Here is a 17,035-nt window from a genome sequence, read left to right on the forward strand (position 1 = left end):
ATTAGGGATGCACAAATCCATACTGAAGTCGGTCCGACGAGCCCGATCCAAATCATATACCGTGTAGTCATGTTTGTTAGTCGAGCTAAAAAAATGCCATAAAAGATCAATAAAATAGTTCATACGACTCGTGCATTTTATTCAAAGCCACTTGAAGACATGCGACAGCTCTGTGAATCACAAAACACTGTTTAATAAGTAAATATATAAAATGGCCACACATACTGCGCGTTAGTGAACAGACTCGCGACTAATTTTAGCCTTTAGTAGTGTGCAATATTTGAGTGCTACTATTCACGAACAACATCTCAGATGTAGATGCTCAAAAGTTCGATTCACTTATAATAGTTCACATACAGCGCGAATCGAGCATTTCGCGAGGCGCGATTATATTCAAAGGCAATGCGACGCGAATTAAGCGAATGGCGCTAAGTGAAAACGCTTTATTCACAAAATGAAAAATTTCAACTCGAGCGAGAAATTCGCATGGCGCGTTGTAACGAAAGCCTATCAGCATTGAGATTGTCCGGATGTCACTGACGTACTGACATAGTAGCAGAAGAAATCAGGAAAAATGGATGAGAAAATGGTCATAGCGGTGTGTGGGCACCCGGAATTGTATAACACAACGTCAACGTATCTGGGACTTCCACAACAGATACAGAGCAGCAATCGTTGTGATAATCTCAGCGTTATATCTTGATGAATTAGCGCACTGAGGTACACAACAATATAAAGAGGATGATCTCTCTTGCCGCTGATAGATCACTCTCCCCACTTTCATTTTAAAAACACTGGTACCAGTTAGCCAATTTTCCTCTGAACGTCTCCTTTTTCCTCCCACAGAAACCGCGAAAGTCGCTAAGACCGGAAGTAAGAACGCTCACACTTGTACCGCCAAAGTCCCTTCAAGACAAGTCGGCCACCATCTTGGAAACGCTCCCAGGCATGGGTGGCTATTTAAAATGGTTACAAATGGCATGGAAGTACAGCACTTATCTACTTTAATAGGGAAAGACTGACATCTCCAGAACGGCTGCTCAAGATATGATCAAATAAGATATTTCAAATCTGCATTAAAATCGGACAAAATGGTATCATAAATCAGTGTTTCCCAACCACTGTGCCACGGCACACTAGTGGCGTGATAGATTGTCAGTTGAATTTGATACGTGCATCAACCGCCAGCCAGTGAAGAGAAACAAGGAGTGGTGTGACATGCGCTCTCTTTGGTTTGTTGAAGACCAGACATACTGCTGCATTCTGGATAATTTGCAGGGGCCTAATTGCGCATGCAGGTACACCTGCAATGAAAGCATTACAGTAATCCAGTCTAGTTATGACAAGTGACTGAACAAGATGAGTGGCATGTTCAGAGAGGAAGGGTCTTATTTTCCTGATATTGTAGAGTGTAAATCTACATGATCATGCGGTCTTTGAGATGTTGTCTGTGAAATTGTGTTGTTATCGATGGTTACCCTTAGATTTCTGACTGTTTTGGAAGGTGTTATTGTAGTTGAACCCAGCTGTACAGTGATGTTGTGTTCAACAGCAGGGTTGGCTGGAAAGATGAGGACCTCAGTCTTTGCTAGGTCAAGTTGCAGATGGTGTTCCTTCATCCAGGCCAAGATGTCTGCTAAACAGGCCGAGATTCAAGCAATCACCATGGTGTTGTTGGGTTGGAAAGACAAGTAGAGCTGTGTAGCAATGGTAAGAGAACCCATGTGCTTGAATGATGGGTCCCTGTGATGTTGTGTATATACAGAAGTGAAGTGGCCCATGCACTGAGCTCTGAGGTACCCCAGTAAGTAGCTGATAAGACACACTTGGACACCTCACATCTTGAAAGACCTAACTGAACCAGGAACCACAGTTCCTGTCATGCCCAGAGTAGAGAGGGTGGACAGTAGGATCTAATGGTTCACTGCGTCAAAGGCTGCAGAAAGGTCCTGTAGAATTAAGACAGATGATCTGGATACAGCTCTCGCCTGTCTCGGCGACAGACAGGAGGGTAGTCTCAGTGGAATGTCCCCTCCTGAAGCCTGACTGATTGTCATCAGCAGCTTATTCTAAGATAGATAGGCAGAGATCTGATTGAAAACTACACTTTTGAATGTTTTCGCCATGAATGGGATGAGAGACACTGGTCTGTAGTGTTCGACTTGTGTGGGGTTAAGTGCAGGTTTTATAAACCGCATGGTTACTCGAGCCAGCTTAAATGTGGTGGGAAAAGTGCTTGTGAAAGAGATGTGTTAATTATGTGTGTGAGTGCAGGTAGGATGGACGGAGAGATGGCTTGTAGGTGGTGGGAAGGAATACTACCAAGGGTGCAGGTGGTGGGGTGGTTAGAGAGGAGTTTAAAGACCTCAGTGTCTGTCAGAGGAAAGAACATAGAGATAGAAGAGCTGCATCCAGGAGGCGGTAGTTTGAGAGGGTGTGGTGCTGAGAATGTATTGCTAATAGCTGTAACCTTACTAGTAAAAAATGTGGCGAAGACATCTACTGTCAGTGAGGTGTCAGACAGTGAAGGGGGAGGACAGAGGAGTGTGTTTAAAGTGCAAAATAGGGTGCGAGTGTCTGTGGTGATGTTGATCTTGTCCTGATAATTGGAAGTTCTTGCAGATTTAACATTATCAGAAAAAGCATCAAGTAGAGACTGATACTTACTCAGATCTGCTGGATCTTTAGATTTCTGCCATCTCTCAGCCGCCCTGAGGTTAGTCCAGTGTTCACGAAGAACGTCAGAGAGCCAGTACCGTTTTGTAGTAAAATTGTATAGTACAGTGACCTCTTATATGTCAAAAGATGAAGGAAATTTTGATTCTTCATGTCATGACCCCTTTAAGAATAATGTATTTTATCAATTATTGTACCAATGCAGACTGGGGCAACTTGAAACAATCACAACTATGTGTAGACAGAACACAGAAAACCTAATATGTTATAGTTCGATGATTTCTTGGACACATGTAAAATGAAGCAGTGCAGACTGAAGGAGACACAAAGAACATGTTTAATAGGAATGACTGCCCAAATAGTTACAAATATACATTATGAAAAGTATACAAATATAAACAAATGTTTTTCCAACAAGCTCTAATGGTTCACATGGCTATCTGTCTTTATTGCTGCGGAGGTCAGTTGTCAGTGGGTCATGCTGGATAGTCTGATGGAGCATGAGAGCCAGTAATCCTGCTCTGTTGGTCATCGCTGTCCTCACATTGCGCTCTTGTTCAAACAATTCGTCCAGCTTGTACCACTGTATGGAGAGGGAAGGAAATTATGTTAAAATCAAGTTCTTTCCTTCAAATGTTAAAATAAAAAATGTGTAACAGTTTTGAAGGCAAAGCATCACTGACCACTCGTACACGCTCCAGGTCCACCTCTGCTCGTCTGAGCTTCTCCCAGCAGTAATGCTTGTTACACTTGCGTTTGGAGACCCTGCAGTACTCTCCTGTCGGCTCAAACACATCACGCAATAGTGGACATCCACACACCTCATCTGGTAGGACCTGAGAGAAGAAAACATGTTATGTAGATATTTCTAAAGTCATGGTGTAGTTTTAATGGAAATACAATGGGACTGTTACTAAACTGTCACCTTGGGGTCTCTGGAATGCTCTGGGCACAAGACCTGAAGTCTCTTGCAGTATGTTTTGCTCTGCAGGTTGTATACATCACAAAAAAGCCTTGTTGCACTGATAGTAAAGAAAGAGTCAATGAATAGGAGACCCAAGATTAGGGGAGACCCAAACATAATTGCAGGACTGTATTATAATTCAACACATTTTGTCCCCTTACCCTTCTATTCTTGTAGGGAAAATGGAACCGAAAGAGGTCTGACTTTCGTACTGTTAAAAAATAAAATTCCAAGAGTTAATACATTCTGAATTCATTTAGTATGGAATTAAACAGCAACTCACATTCAATTGTTGATCATATATCACAGACTATCAAAGGAATTCACCTTGGCATAACATCTCTCCATGTGCCTCAGTGCCACCTTGGGGTTGATGGGGTGACTGCAGGACACACAGAAGATCTGAAGGTCTGTGTCCTCGCTGTCCGTTTCATTCACCTACAAGAGAGTGCACTGATATGTTATCATGGTAACCAGACAGCTGATAGGTGGATCACCTTGGAAAGTATTGTTCAAACTACTCATGCCCCTTTGAAACGTCTCTAACAAGTATTGACAACCCTTGGCCATTGACAACAAGTTGGAGAAATAATCGCCATTGGTTAGTATATTTTATTTTTAGACTTTCGAGGACATGTAAGCGTAATGTAACTGAAAACTGAAAAAGATATTAAGCAAACTGAGAAGGTACCATCTTTACATATATAAATTATTCATATACTGTACATGACTCCACTCAATATAGAATGAGACTTTTTATCAATTACATGGACATGCTTTTTAAAAAAGTACAAATTTCTAATTCTATCAATTTACATGATGTCATTAAATTGCATTTATAGTAATAATTCAAGCTGTTGTCACGGTTTAAAAAATTAATACACATTTTTTAGCAAAAATTAACAAGGTTGAAACCTAATAAAAAAAATAGAATTCCACATTTAACAATAATGTAATAATTGTATTATAAAAACAATAATTTAAGAGCTATTTTCTCAATAGTACCATGTAAAAACGATGCTGCAAGAGTCTCTGTCAAATTCCTCAATATTTAACATTTTTGTTGAAGTTAACATTTCATAATTTATGATTGTCACTTTAAATATTTATATTTACACATTTATAACACTCACTACATTGTTACATGTTTATGTGCACTTTTATGATTTACATTGAGCTTACATTTAAATGTATATCAAGCGTTAAAATGGTACTGTCTCTTTAAAGGAATAGTTCACCCAAAAATGCCAATTCTCTCATCATTTACTCACCCTCATGCAATCCCAGATGTGTATGTCTTACTTTCTTCTGCAGAACACACATTAAGATTTTTTAGAAGAATATCTCAGCTCTGTAGGTCTATTCAATGTGAGTGAATGGGTGCCAAAATTTTGACGCTCCAAAAAACACATAAAGGCAGTATAAAAGTAATCCATAAGACTCCAGTAGTTAAATCCATATATTAATATGTAATAAGATTGGTGTGGGTGAGAAACAGACCAATATTTAAGTCCATGAAATTCTTCTCCCTGCACAGTAATGCATAGGCATTATCAAAGTGAATCACCAAAAACACAAGAAGAATGTGAAAGTTAAAGTGTAGATTGACTGAGCAGGGAGGAGATTTTATAGAAAAATGTACTTAAATATTGATCTGTTTCTCACCCACACCTATCAAATTGCTTCTGAAGACATGGATTTAACCACTGGAGTCATATGGATTTCTTTTATGCAGACTTACGTGATTTTTTCATTGACTTGCATTGTATGGAACAAAGGAGCTAAGAAATTTTCAATTTGGGTAGAGCTGAAAGAAAGAAAGTCATGCACATCTGGGATGGCATGAGGGTGAGTAAATGACAGAAGTTTCTTTTTTTTTTGGGTGAACTATTCCTTTAAGAGAACTGGCAGCTCTGTGAGCAAATGTTTACGGTTGACTTAACGACTCAACTAAAGCGATGGTTACATCGTGATCCACGACACCTCAGGACCCACTGCAGCCAATTAAGTGAAATTTTCCACACAGTAAAATATGAGGCTTCTTCAACGGCAACTTTTTATACAGTAAATTCATTGCTGTGCTGTAACAGATGCATAGCGTGTAATTTGGTCGCATATGCAAGTGATTTACTTGCAATGTAGGGGGCTGATTGAAAAATGGGGGCATAGTTCAACATACAAAATCACAGCATTCACAAAAAGATATTGCAATATCTCATCTATATGTTCTCATGTAAAGCAGTTCTCTGTTGACGGTTTCACTTTGAAAGCACATTATGCATATAAAATGCCAATAAAATGGTAAAGAATTAAAGGATGACATTAAATAAAACAAGAAAACGATTGGTTACAATGCTTCCTGTTGGTTATCTTAATCTTTTTTCTTCCCTTTTTTGTATTATGCACTGTGTGGAGCCTGAACAGTTTTTGCCTGGCAGAACTGCCCTCAGAAAAGCCATTTGTACTGATTTTTCATCATTCAGTGAGTAGAATTATCTGTGATATTAGTGATTAGTGATAGTGGAATGGATACAGATCACCTGTACAGTGATGTCACCCATACAGCCACTACAGAACATATTGCAGATGTCATGCTGTTTATTTATTTTTAAAATTTTCTTTGCATTATCCATTTTTAACTATCTACCTTTTTTAGGATTTACTTAAAATGTAGTCATTTTCAAGTCATTTTCCAGGTTCATTACATGTTACATTTACATTTATTCATTTGGCAGATGCTTTTATCCAAAGCGACTTACAAAAGAGGAAGAACATCAGCGAATCATCTTAAGGAGACAGTGGTACGAAAAGTGCCATATTACAAAGTTTCACTATCATCATAATAGTATACAAAACAGATTTAAGTGCAACAAGAAATGTAAATTATAAATTTTTTTTTTACTTTTTTGTGACCGGTTAAGTGCTTTTGGAAAAGATGTGTTTTTAGCCGTTTTTTGAAGATAGAGAGTGAGCTTGCTTCCCGGATTGAGTTGGGAAGGTCATTCCACCACCGTGGTATGTTAAGCTCAATCGACAGCATTTGTGTTATAATGTTGATTACAATCACACATTGTTTTACTCTTCCCTGCTTTTCTTAAAAAAAATTATACAAATAAATAAATAATAAAAAAAATTCTGGGTTCCAGTGAGGCACTTATAATGGAAGCCAATGGGGCCAATCTGTAAACATTATAATACTCACTGTCTCAAAATTATGGGCACAAGATAAACAATATGCGTGTTAACATGATTTAAGTGTGATAAAATCACTAACCTTTCTGTGTGAAGTTATAGCCAATTTTTCCATGACAACGTAACACCACAAACCCTGTAATTCCAGTAAACGTCTATATAATATATAACTCTACGACTCAAATAATACATGAGTTTTAACAGAAAAATAATGGAAAGTGCTTTTATAAATTATAAGTTTCACATTTCTGCCTTTAAACACTCCAAAAATTGGCCCATTCACTTCCATTTGTTAATGCCTCACTGTAACCTCGCTTTTTGCTATTTTTAAAGAAAAGGAGGGAAGAAACAAAAATATTTTTTGGTAATAAAAATTATCCCACAAATGCTGTCATTGAGCATAACTTGAATTGAACATGGAATATTCCTTTAAGGTAAATTCTGGGGAAATTGTTAACAATGAGACAATTTTATTAAATATGTGTGTCATACAGCAGATAAAGTCTATTACACCAGTATTTAGAGTAATAAAATAGTTGTACATTATTTTTCACTATAAAAAAAATATTTATTTTATTTATTTTTTGTACTTTTAACCAGGAATTCCGCTATCAACACGATTTCTATTAAATAATAATTTTTTCTATTTTTGTAATGTGATCCGTTTTTTATAAAAAAGAAAATTACTTGTGCTGAGTGACTCCAGCCGGGTTTCCTAAGCAACCAAATTGGCCCGGTTGCTAGGGTGGGTAGAGTCACATGGGGTAACCTCCTCGTGGTCACTATAATTTGGTTCGCTCTCGGTGGGGGGCGTGTTGAGTTGTGCGTGGATGCTGTAGTGGATGGCATGAAGCCTCCATACTTGCTATATCTAACACGCTCAACAAGCCACGTTATAAGATGCGTGGGTTGACGACAGTCTCAGACGCGGAGCGAACGGAGATTCATCCACCGCCACCCAGATTGAGGAGAGTCACTACGCCACCACAAGGACACATTGGGCGTTGGGCAATCCAAATTGGGAGAAAAATTTAAAAAACAAAACAAATAATGATTTCATAATGCGTGAAATACAGGGTTAAACCATTTAAGTCACAAGTGCACACAACATAATACCTCAATAAATAAGCATTCTGAACTAACTCCAGACCGATTCGTCAACCGGTTTGACCGATTCATTGTAAAGAATCGACCTATAAAAGTAGGATTCGTTCACACATCGGACATGACTACAGTTTGTCAGTTTTACCCGACACAAAACCAATATTGAAATATTTGAGACTCGAAAAATGTATGTTCATTATAGAAATGTCCATAACTTTTAAGATTGTATCAATTATCACAACTTTTCCAGGGCTGGAAAACACAGTTTAAAATATCCTGATCTTTCCAGGTTTTCCATGACTGTGGGAACCCTGACACTCAGATAAACATGATAAGAAACAGTTTTTCCATTAAAGTCAAAATACTTTAGCTTGGATCAAACATCTATGATTCCTCATGAGAAAGTAATAGTGAATACTCACATCCTCATCCTGTAGGACCACCTGTTGCTTGGCCTTCGCAATAATGCCCTCCAATTCGTGGAAGCGCCGCTCCATCTCGGCTAGGCGCAAACGTGCGGCTTGCTGTTCCCTGCGGATGCGCTCTAGCTGTTTTTTGCCCTGTTCCTCTGCGATACAGGGGCTTTGCTGCCACTGCTGGATACGCTGGGGGAGGATCTCATAGATCCGGCTGTACAGATCAGCATATCACTAAATCAATCAAATCTGTCCACTTTTTCAAAACATATATTAAAGTGCACTCACTAACTTTTGGCTTTGTGTCATCTTGGACTTACACTGATACTTAGTGGCTTGGATGCAGCATCATTTAAAATCAATAGTTTTCAGTTTCAGATGCCATTACTTTAAACAATGACTGAAAGTGTCAAATAACAGGACGATTACTGAGATTAAGAGATTAAACCTAACATTACTATTGTATATTAACAGGCCGTGCATGCAACTCCAGGAGCAGAAGCGCAGGAATAACCTACTTGGCAGCCAACTTCATGCCACAGTCCTCAGAGCAGTATTTTGAGCTTGGACGTGCTGCGTCGATGCAGTTTGGTCCTAGGCACTGTCGATGGTCTCTTCCATCTCTGCCGTCTCCCCTCTCGCTGTGTCTCGAACGATCTCTGTGCTTCTGTTTTTGCTTGTGGCGACGAGACTCTTTCTATAAAAGACAAGCAAAATCAATGCATTTTATTTATAATGTACCAAGTGCAATGCATTTATTTATAATTTATAAAGCACTGTCGGTGACTTTCATTTGACCTTTTTGTCAAATTTCTTGTCTCTCCTCTTGACATGCTTGACTTTTATAGCTTTCTTCCGTGGGACAGGAATGTAAACTGGTCCATCCTCATCTTCACTGCCCCATGACTAAAAAAAAGTGTCATAAGAAAGGGAAAAAGTTCATTTTTGAGCAATAATAACTGAAGTATCATCCCAAACAAGCTAGATGAAAAAAAAAGAAGATGCAAACTTTAGGGCTCTTACGTCACAATAAATATGACCGTTTTTGCATTAGATACCAAAATATCAAAGCAAGTTTCATCTGCAAACTAATGGTGCTAAACCTCAGAACTAACTTCACTTTTCTGAGTCATGTTTACAAGGACTTTAAATCAACTGGTGCTGAGGTGATGTGTTCACACATGTTCACACATGTGTCCTACCAGACTAGGAACTGAAGCGATATTGTAAACCTAAAGGTTACTGTAGTCACTAGCTAACAGTGTCACTTAAACTGTTTGGGCAAGTGATTCATTTTCAGAATAAAAGTCCTATCTGGGGAAAAAAAAACTTATGTGTTTGAATCTTTGAGGCCTTTTATGCAAACTTTATTTTTATAGTGATATGGTAAAGCTGAGGAATAATGAATATGTTTTTTTATTTCGCTCTGCTCTTCACATTAATAATAATAATACAAAATAACAATAATGAATAATAATGATATTATTACTATCTATGCTCCCTGCAGATGGCACACGAGTCAATGGGCACTTGAGAGTATTTCAGTACTTTTGATTCCTTCTGTAGAATTGTTCCTAAAAGTTTGCTCAGGTGAGCTGTTGATGTCACACCCGTTCTTCAGTTTCGTATGAAGTATATCGGGCACTTAACCCTAACCCTGACTTGGTTTGATGTTTTGTTATATAATCCAAAGACATTCAGACATTAAGTTTCCAAATACTTTTTGGGGCCACTGTTTAAACTAATGATAAAGTCATTCTTACAACCTGATAAGAGTTAAAATGAACATATATACTAAGTGGTTGTAGTTAAGCATCAGCAATTATTCAATACCGCATCTCTGTCTTTGTAGTGCTCATACAGCTCCATCTCATCATAATCATCTGAGTATCGTCTGTGCATTATATTGTCCTTCCTCTCACGCAGAGAAAACTCCTCATCCCGAACACGTAGCATTTTCTGCCAAAACAATAAGCGAAATAAAATCAACATCTAAAAAGCAAAGATAAATAAAAACAACCTAAATAAATTATAATACTCACCCGAGCACGGACGACACACTGCCTTAGACGACATTTCTGACGGATCCTGTTTGGGCCACCAAATTTCTTCATATCTTTACAGAAGTCACATTGGCCACAATCCTCTGTCCTAGTGCAGGGTTCGCATTCCCCGCACATACGAGCTGAACGTTTCACCTGGGAAACAGTTAGGATTATTACTCATTATATTACTCATCTTGGTTTGTTTCACACACCATGGTGTAAAAACTAGGGATGTGCAAAAACACCAATTTTCATAATAGACTAGTTGGTCAGTTGTTTGAACAACTGATATATTGTTGATACAATGCAAAAAAGACTAAATCTAAAAACCTCTTTAACTTTGCGGACCCGTCGGTGGGTCCAAAAGGGGGTGCTATGCCTAAAACGTTCAAGTCTCCGAATAGATTAGTCAGGCATCTGAGGTATAATTTGAAAGAGAGGTATAGTATTTGAACTTTTCATAGATAAGCACCACTTCTGCATTTATGTAACATAAAATAACAAAACAAGGCCTGAAAACATTTGCGTTGGAAATCAGCGCAACCTAGAGGTCATGTGGTAGAAATATGAATATGTATATAAGGCTTTCAAATAGTGCTTAAATTGAAAATCAGATATCAAATGAAAGCTCTCATTATCAGGAATGCGACTGTACAATTTATTTTATTGCCCTAATCCCACAGTTTGAAAGATTTTCAAAAAAATCACAAAGTGAAATATGACTTCTGTAAGACATCAAATACAAACGGCTCTTTTATGCACCGATCACTGCTTCTTTAAGCCCCAAATAGCTACAAACTTTGTCTGCTTTAACTTTAGGCAGTTTTCTACAAAATTAGCCATTTTGTACTTGTCTGTAAGCTTGCTTGTGTGAATAATCCAATGTTATATTTTAGATGTCCAGAACAATATATGAGGTCCAGCAAGTAAAGAATGCTAAACAAATCATCGGAAATATATGTTATTGACAATATGGGGATGATCAAATTTTCCCCTCGCAAAGGGGAAGACTAGATTGAGATTATAGTCCACCCAGAAGCCTTTTTATTTATATGAAAAAATCTGACATATTTTTGGCAATTAGTCCACAGAATGTGTGAATGGTGAGATTTTAAATTTGAGTGTGAATAATTGCAGGTGGCGGCACAAACATTCTCCACAGTTGAAGAGGTTAATTGATGTCACTTCTTGCAGAGGGTTTTAAGCTGCTGACTGTTATTCAGTGTTACACCCTGCTACACCGGACGCAGAAGGCTCATCACATCGCGTCAAAAGCAATAGAATCTCATTATAATCAATGATGCCGTCAACACTGGAAGCGTCCGTCACGCCGACAGTAAACGGGTGTCACGTTCCATTTTGCACTGCACGTGCTGGCATTACCATGAGTGGATCCAGATATTTTTAAAGGAGGGGTCATTAGAGGGCCCACAGTGTGCAGATAGGGACCAAATTAATAACAAGTCAACATGAGTCTATGTTCTTGAAATCTGAACACATGACCAAATACACAAGGAATGTAAAAACAAACTTATCAACAATTTAAAAAAATTATATTTTCTACATACTCTGAGCAGTTCTTTGTTAACAAATGAAAACAGTTATCATGAAATTAAATTTTCTTGATGAGGATCACATTTACATCCAAATGATAATAAATTTACACAGCACAGAACCCAAACCTCAAATTTCAAAATATGAACTAATATATATATATACACACACTCACCTAAAGGATTATTAGGAACACCATACTAATACTGTGTTTGACCCCCTTTCACCTTCAGAACTGCCTTAATTCTACGTGGCATTGATTCAACAAGGTGCTGAAAGCATTCTTTAGAAATGTTGGCCCATATTGATAGGATAGCATCTTGCAGTTGATGGAGATTTGTGGGATGCACATCCAGGGCACGAGCTCCTGTTCCACCACATCCCAAAGATGCTCTATTGGGTTGAGATCTGGTGACTGTGGGGGCCATTTTAGTACAGTGAACTCATTGTCATGTTCAAGAAACCAATTTGAAATGATTCGAGCTTTGTGACATGGTGCATTATCCTGCTGGAAGTAGCCATCAGAGGATGGGTACATGGTGGCCATAAAGGGATGGACATGGTCAGAAACAATGCTCAGGTAGGCCGTGGCATTTAAACGATGCCCAATTGGCACTAAGGGGCCTAAAGTGTGCCAAGAAAACATCCCACACACCATTCCACCACCACCACCAGCCTGCACAGTGGTAACAAGGCATGATGGATCCATGTTCTCATTCTGTTTACGCCAAATTCTGACTCTACCATCTGAATGTCTCAACAGAAATCGAGACTCATCAGACCAGGCAACATTTTTCCAGTCTTCAACTGTCCAATTTTGGTGAGCTCTTGCAAATTGTAGCCTCTTTTTCCTATTTGTAGTGGAGATGAGTGGTACCCGTTGGGGTCTTCTGCTGTTGTAGCCCATCCGCCTCAAGGTTGGGCGTGTTGTGGCTTCACAAATGCTTTGCTGCATACCTCGGTTGTAACGAGTGGTTATTTCAGGCAAAGTTGTTCTTCTATCAGCTTGAATCAGTCGGCCCATTCTCCTCTGACCTCTAGCATCAACAAGGCATTTTCGCCCACAGGACTGCCGCATATTGGATGTTTTTCCCTTTTCACACCATTCTTTGTAAACCCTAGAAATGGTTGTGCGTGAAAATCCCAGTAACTGAGCAGATTGTGAAATACTCAGACCGGCCCGTCTGGCACCAACAACCATGCCATGCTCAAAATTGCTTAAATCACCTTTCTTTCCCATTCTGACATTCAGTTTGGAGTTCAGGAGATTGTCTTGACCAGGACCACACCCCTAAATGCATTGAAGCAACTGCCATGTGATTGGTTGATTAGATATTTGCATTAATGAGAAATTGAACAGGTGTTCCTAATAATCCTTTAGGTGAGTGTATATATATATATATATATATATATATATATATCATCAACCAACTAATCCAGGATGAATTTCAATAAGTCATTCATCTAACAGTTCTTAAAAAATCTTTGTTTAAACACTGGCTCTTAACACTTACTTAGTTTACTAATTTTAAACCATGACTTGCACTATACATAAATAAGTAATATTAGCATTATGTTTATGCTGTTACCCAGAAGGGAACTGGCCCCCACAGTGAGCATGGTTTATCCCAAGGTTATTTTTCTCCATTAACCAACATCTTATGGAGTTTTATTTTCCTTGCCACAGTCGCCTTCAGCTTGGTCACTAGGGTTCTTAATACAAATTATTATTTATTTTTATACAAAATTTAGAATAATATCTAATCAAACTACACAATGACGAAGACTTGATAGATATTACGGTTTCATTTTCTGTTAATGCATGATTTTCTGTAAAGCTGCTTTGAAACGTGTGCTGTGAAAAGTGCTATACAAATAAAAATGACTTGACTTACACATCTGGGATGGCATGAGGGAGAGTAAATTATGAAAGAATTTTCATTTTTGTGTGAACTAAATCTTGTAAGCTATCAAATACCCAACGTGGATATCTACATTGTAAAAGTTAAAAATAATTCCAGCTGACAGACATTGGCTACTTCATCAGTAAAGTCTGTATCATTCTGCCTCTGTGGGCACTGAGCTACCGACAGGTTCACTCAGACTGACAGCATAATAGAGCTGCGGTTCTGTACAGTAAAATAAACTACATGGAGTTTCTCCTGTGATAAAGGCCATGCATTATAAAATTGAGTAAGGCATTGTGGAATAATTCCAACTTAACTGTCAAGAAATCTATTTAGCACATTTGCATTTAAAAGGCATAATTAATATAGAACAGAACCCAAACCACAATTTGCAGAAAATAACCTTCTTATTTTGTCTGGATTCAGTCAGATTTACTGATCAGAATTTTTGTTTGTTTGTCTGTCTATAGCTGGGTTTCCCAGCTACAATACACAGGGGTCTCGAGATGTACGTATTTCAAGACGTTTAAGTTGAACTCCTTTAACATAGCGCTCCTGGCGTGAGATCTACTGTAATTCACACAAATGTTTCTGCCAAAACAGTATGCTGTACCTGCAGACATGATGTTGCTAGAACATTTGTGCTTCGCACAAGTGACACCGAATGCAAATAAGCTTTTTTTTGACAAATGCTTTTTCAGGACAGGGGTACTGCAGAGGCCAATCAGATTTTGCTGGGGCCACTGCCCCTGTGGCTCCTCTTGAACTACTGCAAACAACACCAATACGCGGTTTAGAGTAATTGCGTGTCCAGTGTAGACAGCCTTAAGCCACTGTGGCACGTAGCGTCACCGGACATGCCCGGTGTAGACAGGGTGTTAAGCACCGCAAACTATCATCATGCAAAAACGCTCTCAAATTGCATCTACCATCAAAACCACCACCACTAAAATATTAATGTTAGTAGTTGAGCCAACTAATCGACTAGTCAGTTGTTAGCATACTTGTTAATTAATAGACCAGCCTGGCACATCCCTAGTAAAAACACTGAAATGTGTCATTCTAATTCCTACATATTACATATACAGTGTAGTTATAATGAAGATTGATATGCATCAGAGGAGGTGTTGATGTTTCTTTACGTTAACTGAAGATACACTGACTTTGGACCCACGGCGCCTATCCATCTTAAACTCTGGAGTGCTGGATCGTTTTTCAGCTCTCTCTGGCTCAACCTCTTTCTCACGGTTCTTTTTTCGATACCGTATTTCAAGAGATGGATCCATATCTAAGAGATGGAGAATAGCTTATGAGCATTTGAACATATTCTAAATGTGAAAATTGGTATAAAAACAATATAATTCAGTAATAAAACATCAGCAAACATCAGGGGTGTCACTTACCCTGACATTGTTGGCAGTACCACTCCCTGATAGCTTTGGCCATCTTCTCGGTCACATTAATGCAGTGACCATGGAACCACTCATTGCACTTGTCACAACCACTATGGAGAAAAACATATGGTCCCAAATGAACTTCTCCGTTTGGAGACATTGTTCCATTTACTTCTTAAATTAACTTATGGGTTCATTGCCATTGGAAGGAAAAGCATTGGTGGAACCGGTTACAAAGATTAGTCTTACATCATGAAGCAATTTATGTCTGGCTTTCGACAAATGCAGTACAGAGGAGCATTCTCTCCATCCACAGCTGGAGTCAGATCCATATCAGACATCTCACTGTCCTATAAAAACAGAGACAATGCAATTACAATTTTGACACACCAGTCATCTAAACAATCAGTGTACAAATAACTGAATTAAACATATTCAATTGGCATTTCAACATCAAAAGTTTATCTTGATCTTCAGACAATGTTTTCTATGTCATTTCATGGCCCAAGATAGACAGCACTAATGAGCTAGTTTATTTAATATGCCAAATAACAAATATCTCCTTTTAAATATAAGTACATGTTTTAAGAACGGTTCAATATTAGTGTGTTACAAGACATAGCAGCATGATAGCATGCCAGATAGCAGGAGAGCGGATTAAATGTTTCAAACTATAGTGCTATTCTAAAACATAATCCGTATCTTAAAAGCACTCCTTGTTGTTTAATTTAAACTGTTTGGATTTTAGAGATAGTTTTTTATTTTGACTTGAGTGATGAAGCCGGTGCTAATATGCTACCAAATCGTCAAAGCAGACTTACCATCGCTGCTCACCGCCTGGTAAAAGATCCGATCAATGAGTCTGAATGAGGATTAATTACACAAATATCTCACTATTAAAAAGTCTTGTAATTCGCCCGATGTCTATAACAGTAAATATAAACGGGGCATTGAAGCGATATTATAAACAGAACGGTCACTAGCTAACAGCGTCACTTCGATTGTTTGGGCTAGTGGGGGTGTTTATTTTTTCATAATAAAAGTCCTATCAGGAAAAAGTGTTTAAAGGAATATTCCGGGTTTAATACAAGTGAAGTTCCGTCGACATCATTTGCAGCTTAATGTTGATTTTCACAAAAATATATTTCGACTAGTTGCTCCTTTTCTTAAAAAAAAAGTAAAAATCACGGTTCCACTTACAATGGAAGTGAATGGGGCCAGTCCGCAAACATTAAAATACTCACTGATTCAAAAATATAGCCACAAGACTTAAACAATATGTGTGTTAACATGATTTTGTGTGATTAAACTGCTTGCTAACCTTTTCTGTATAAAGTTTGGGGACATTTTACAACTTCGTTGCCATGACGATGTAATGTCAACAAATCCTAAAACCCCAAAATGACTGTTGAATTACGATTTAAACAACTTTAAAAGCTCAAATAATGCATGATTTGTAACATAAAAATGTATGTGTATTTTTATAGAATTATCCAGAATCCAGAATCCAGAATCGGTCTGTCTTCGCCGGCCAAAGGTGGTCAGCGCAGACCACATTGATCTGCCCAGGTCTGTCGGTCCTGGGCGAGTCCCATCCAATTGTGTCCCAGATCTTGTCGTAGCGAGTCGCGCCATCGTGTTGCAGGGCACCCGCGTGGCCGCTTGATGTCGATCGGCAACCAGACGGTGACTTCGCGTGTCCATCTTTCGTCCGTCCACCGCATCAGGTGCCCAGCCCAGCGCTTCTTGGCCTTGTTGGCCAGGTCCACCGCGTCGGCCACCC

At 38.6% G+C, this 17,035-nt stretch overlaps 1 protein-coding gene across 2 annotated transcripts; it reads right to left on the reverse strand.

The window, feature by feature from the left end:
- Positions 1–3,007: 3,007 nt before the first annotated feature.
- Positions 3,008–16,238, reverse strand: LOC127625809 (CXXC-type zinc finger protein 1-like). Of its 2 annotated transcripts, none has more exons than XM_052101190.1 (14): positions 16,074–16,238; positions 15,502–15,602; positions 15,262–15,362; positions 15,022–15,146; positions 10,395–10,550; positions 10,186–10,311; positions 9,151–9,258; positions 8,871–9,049; positions 8,359–8,566; positions 3,968–4,078; positions 3,802–3,851; positions 3,602–3,698; positions 3,360–3,512; positions 3,008–3,259 (listed from the first exon to the last, which is right to left on the reverse strand). In XM_052101190.1, the coding sequence occupies exons 1-14, from the start codon at positions 16,074–16,076 to the stop codon at positions 3,113–3,115; spliced, it is 1,665 nt and encodes a 554-aa protein (XP_051957150.1). In that variant the 5' UTR covers positions 16,077–16,238; the 3' UTR covers positions 3,008–3,112. The 2 variants fall into 2 exon arrangements, with proteins under 2 accessions (XP_051957150.1, XP_051957149.1); XM_052101189.1 differs by having other exon boundaries at positions 15,001–15,146.
- Between the last annotated feature and the right edge of the window lie 797 nt (positions 16,239–17,035).

The sequence above is a fragment of the Xyrauchen texanus genome, chromosome 32, assembly GCF_025860055.1.
Source record: "Xyrauchen texanus isolate HMW12.3.18 chromosome 32, RBS_HiC_50CHRs, whole genome shotgun sequence".
Classification (NCBI taxonomy): Eukaryota; Metazoa; Chordata; class Actinopteri; order Cypriniformes; family Catostomidae; genus Xyrauchen; species Xyrauchen texanus.

What these genes read in the sequence shown, in the direction of transcription:
- LOC127625809 (XM_052101189.1), bottom strand. An exon ending in GACATAAATTGCTTCATGAT is followed by an intron (nt 15,363 to 15,501) that starts GTAAGACTAATC and finishes TTTTCTCCATAG; the next exon opens with TGGTTGTGACAAGTGCAATG. An exon ending in GGCATGAAGTTGGCTGCCAA is followed by an intron (nt 8,567 to 8,870) that starts GTAGGTTATTCC and finishes TGATCTGTACAG; the next exon opens with CCGGATCTATGAGATCCTCC.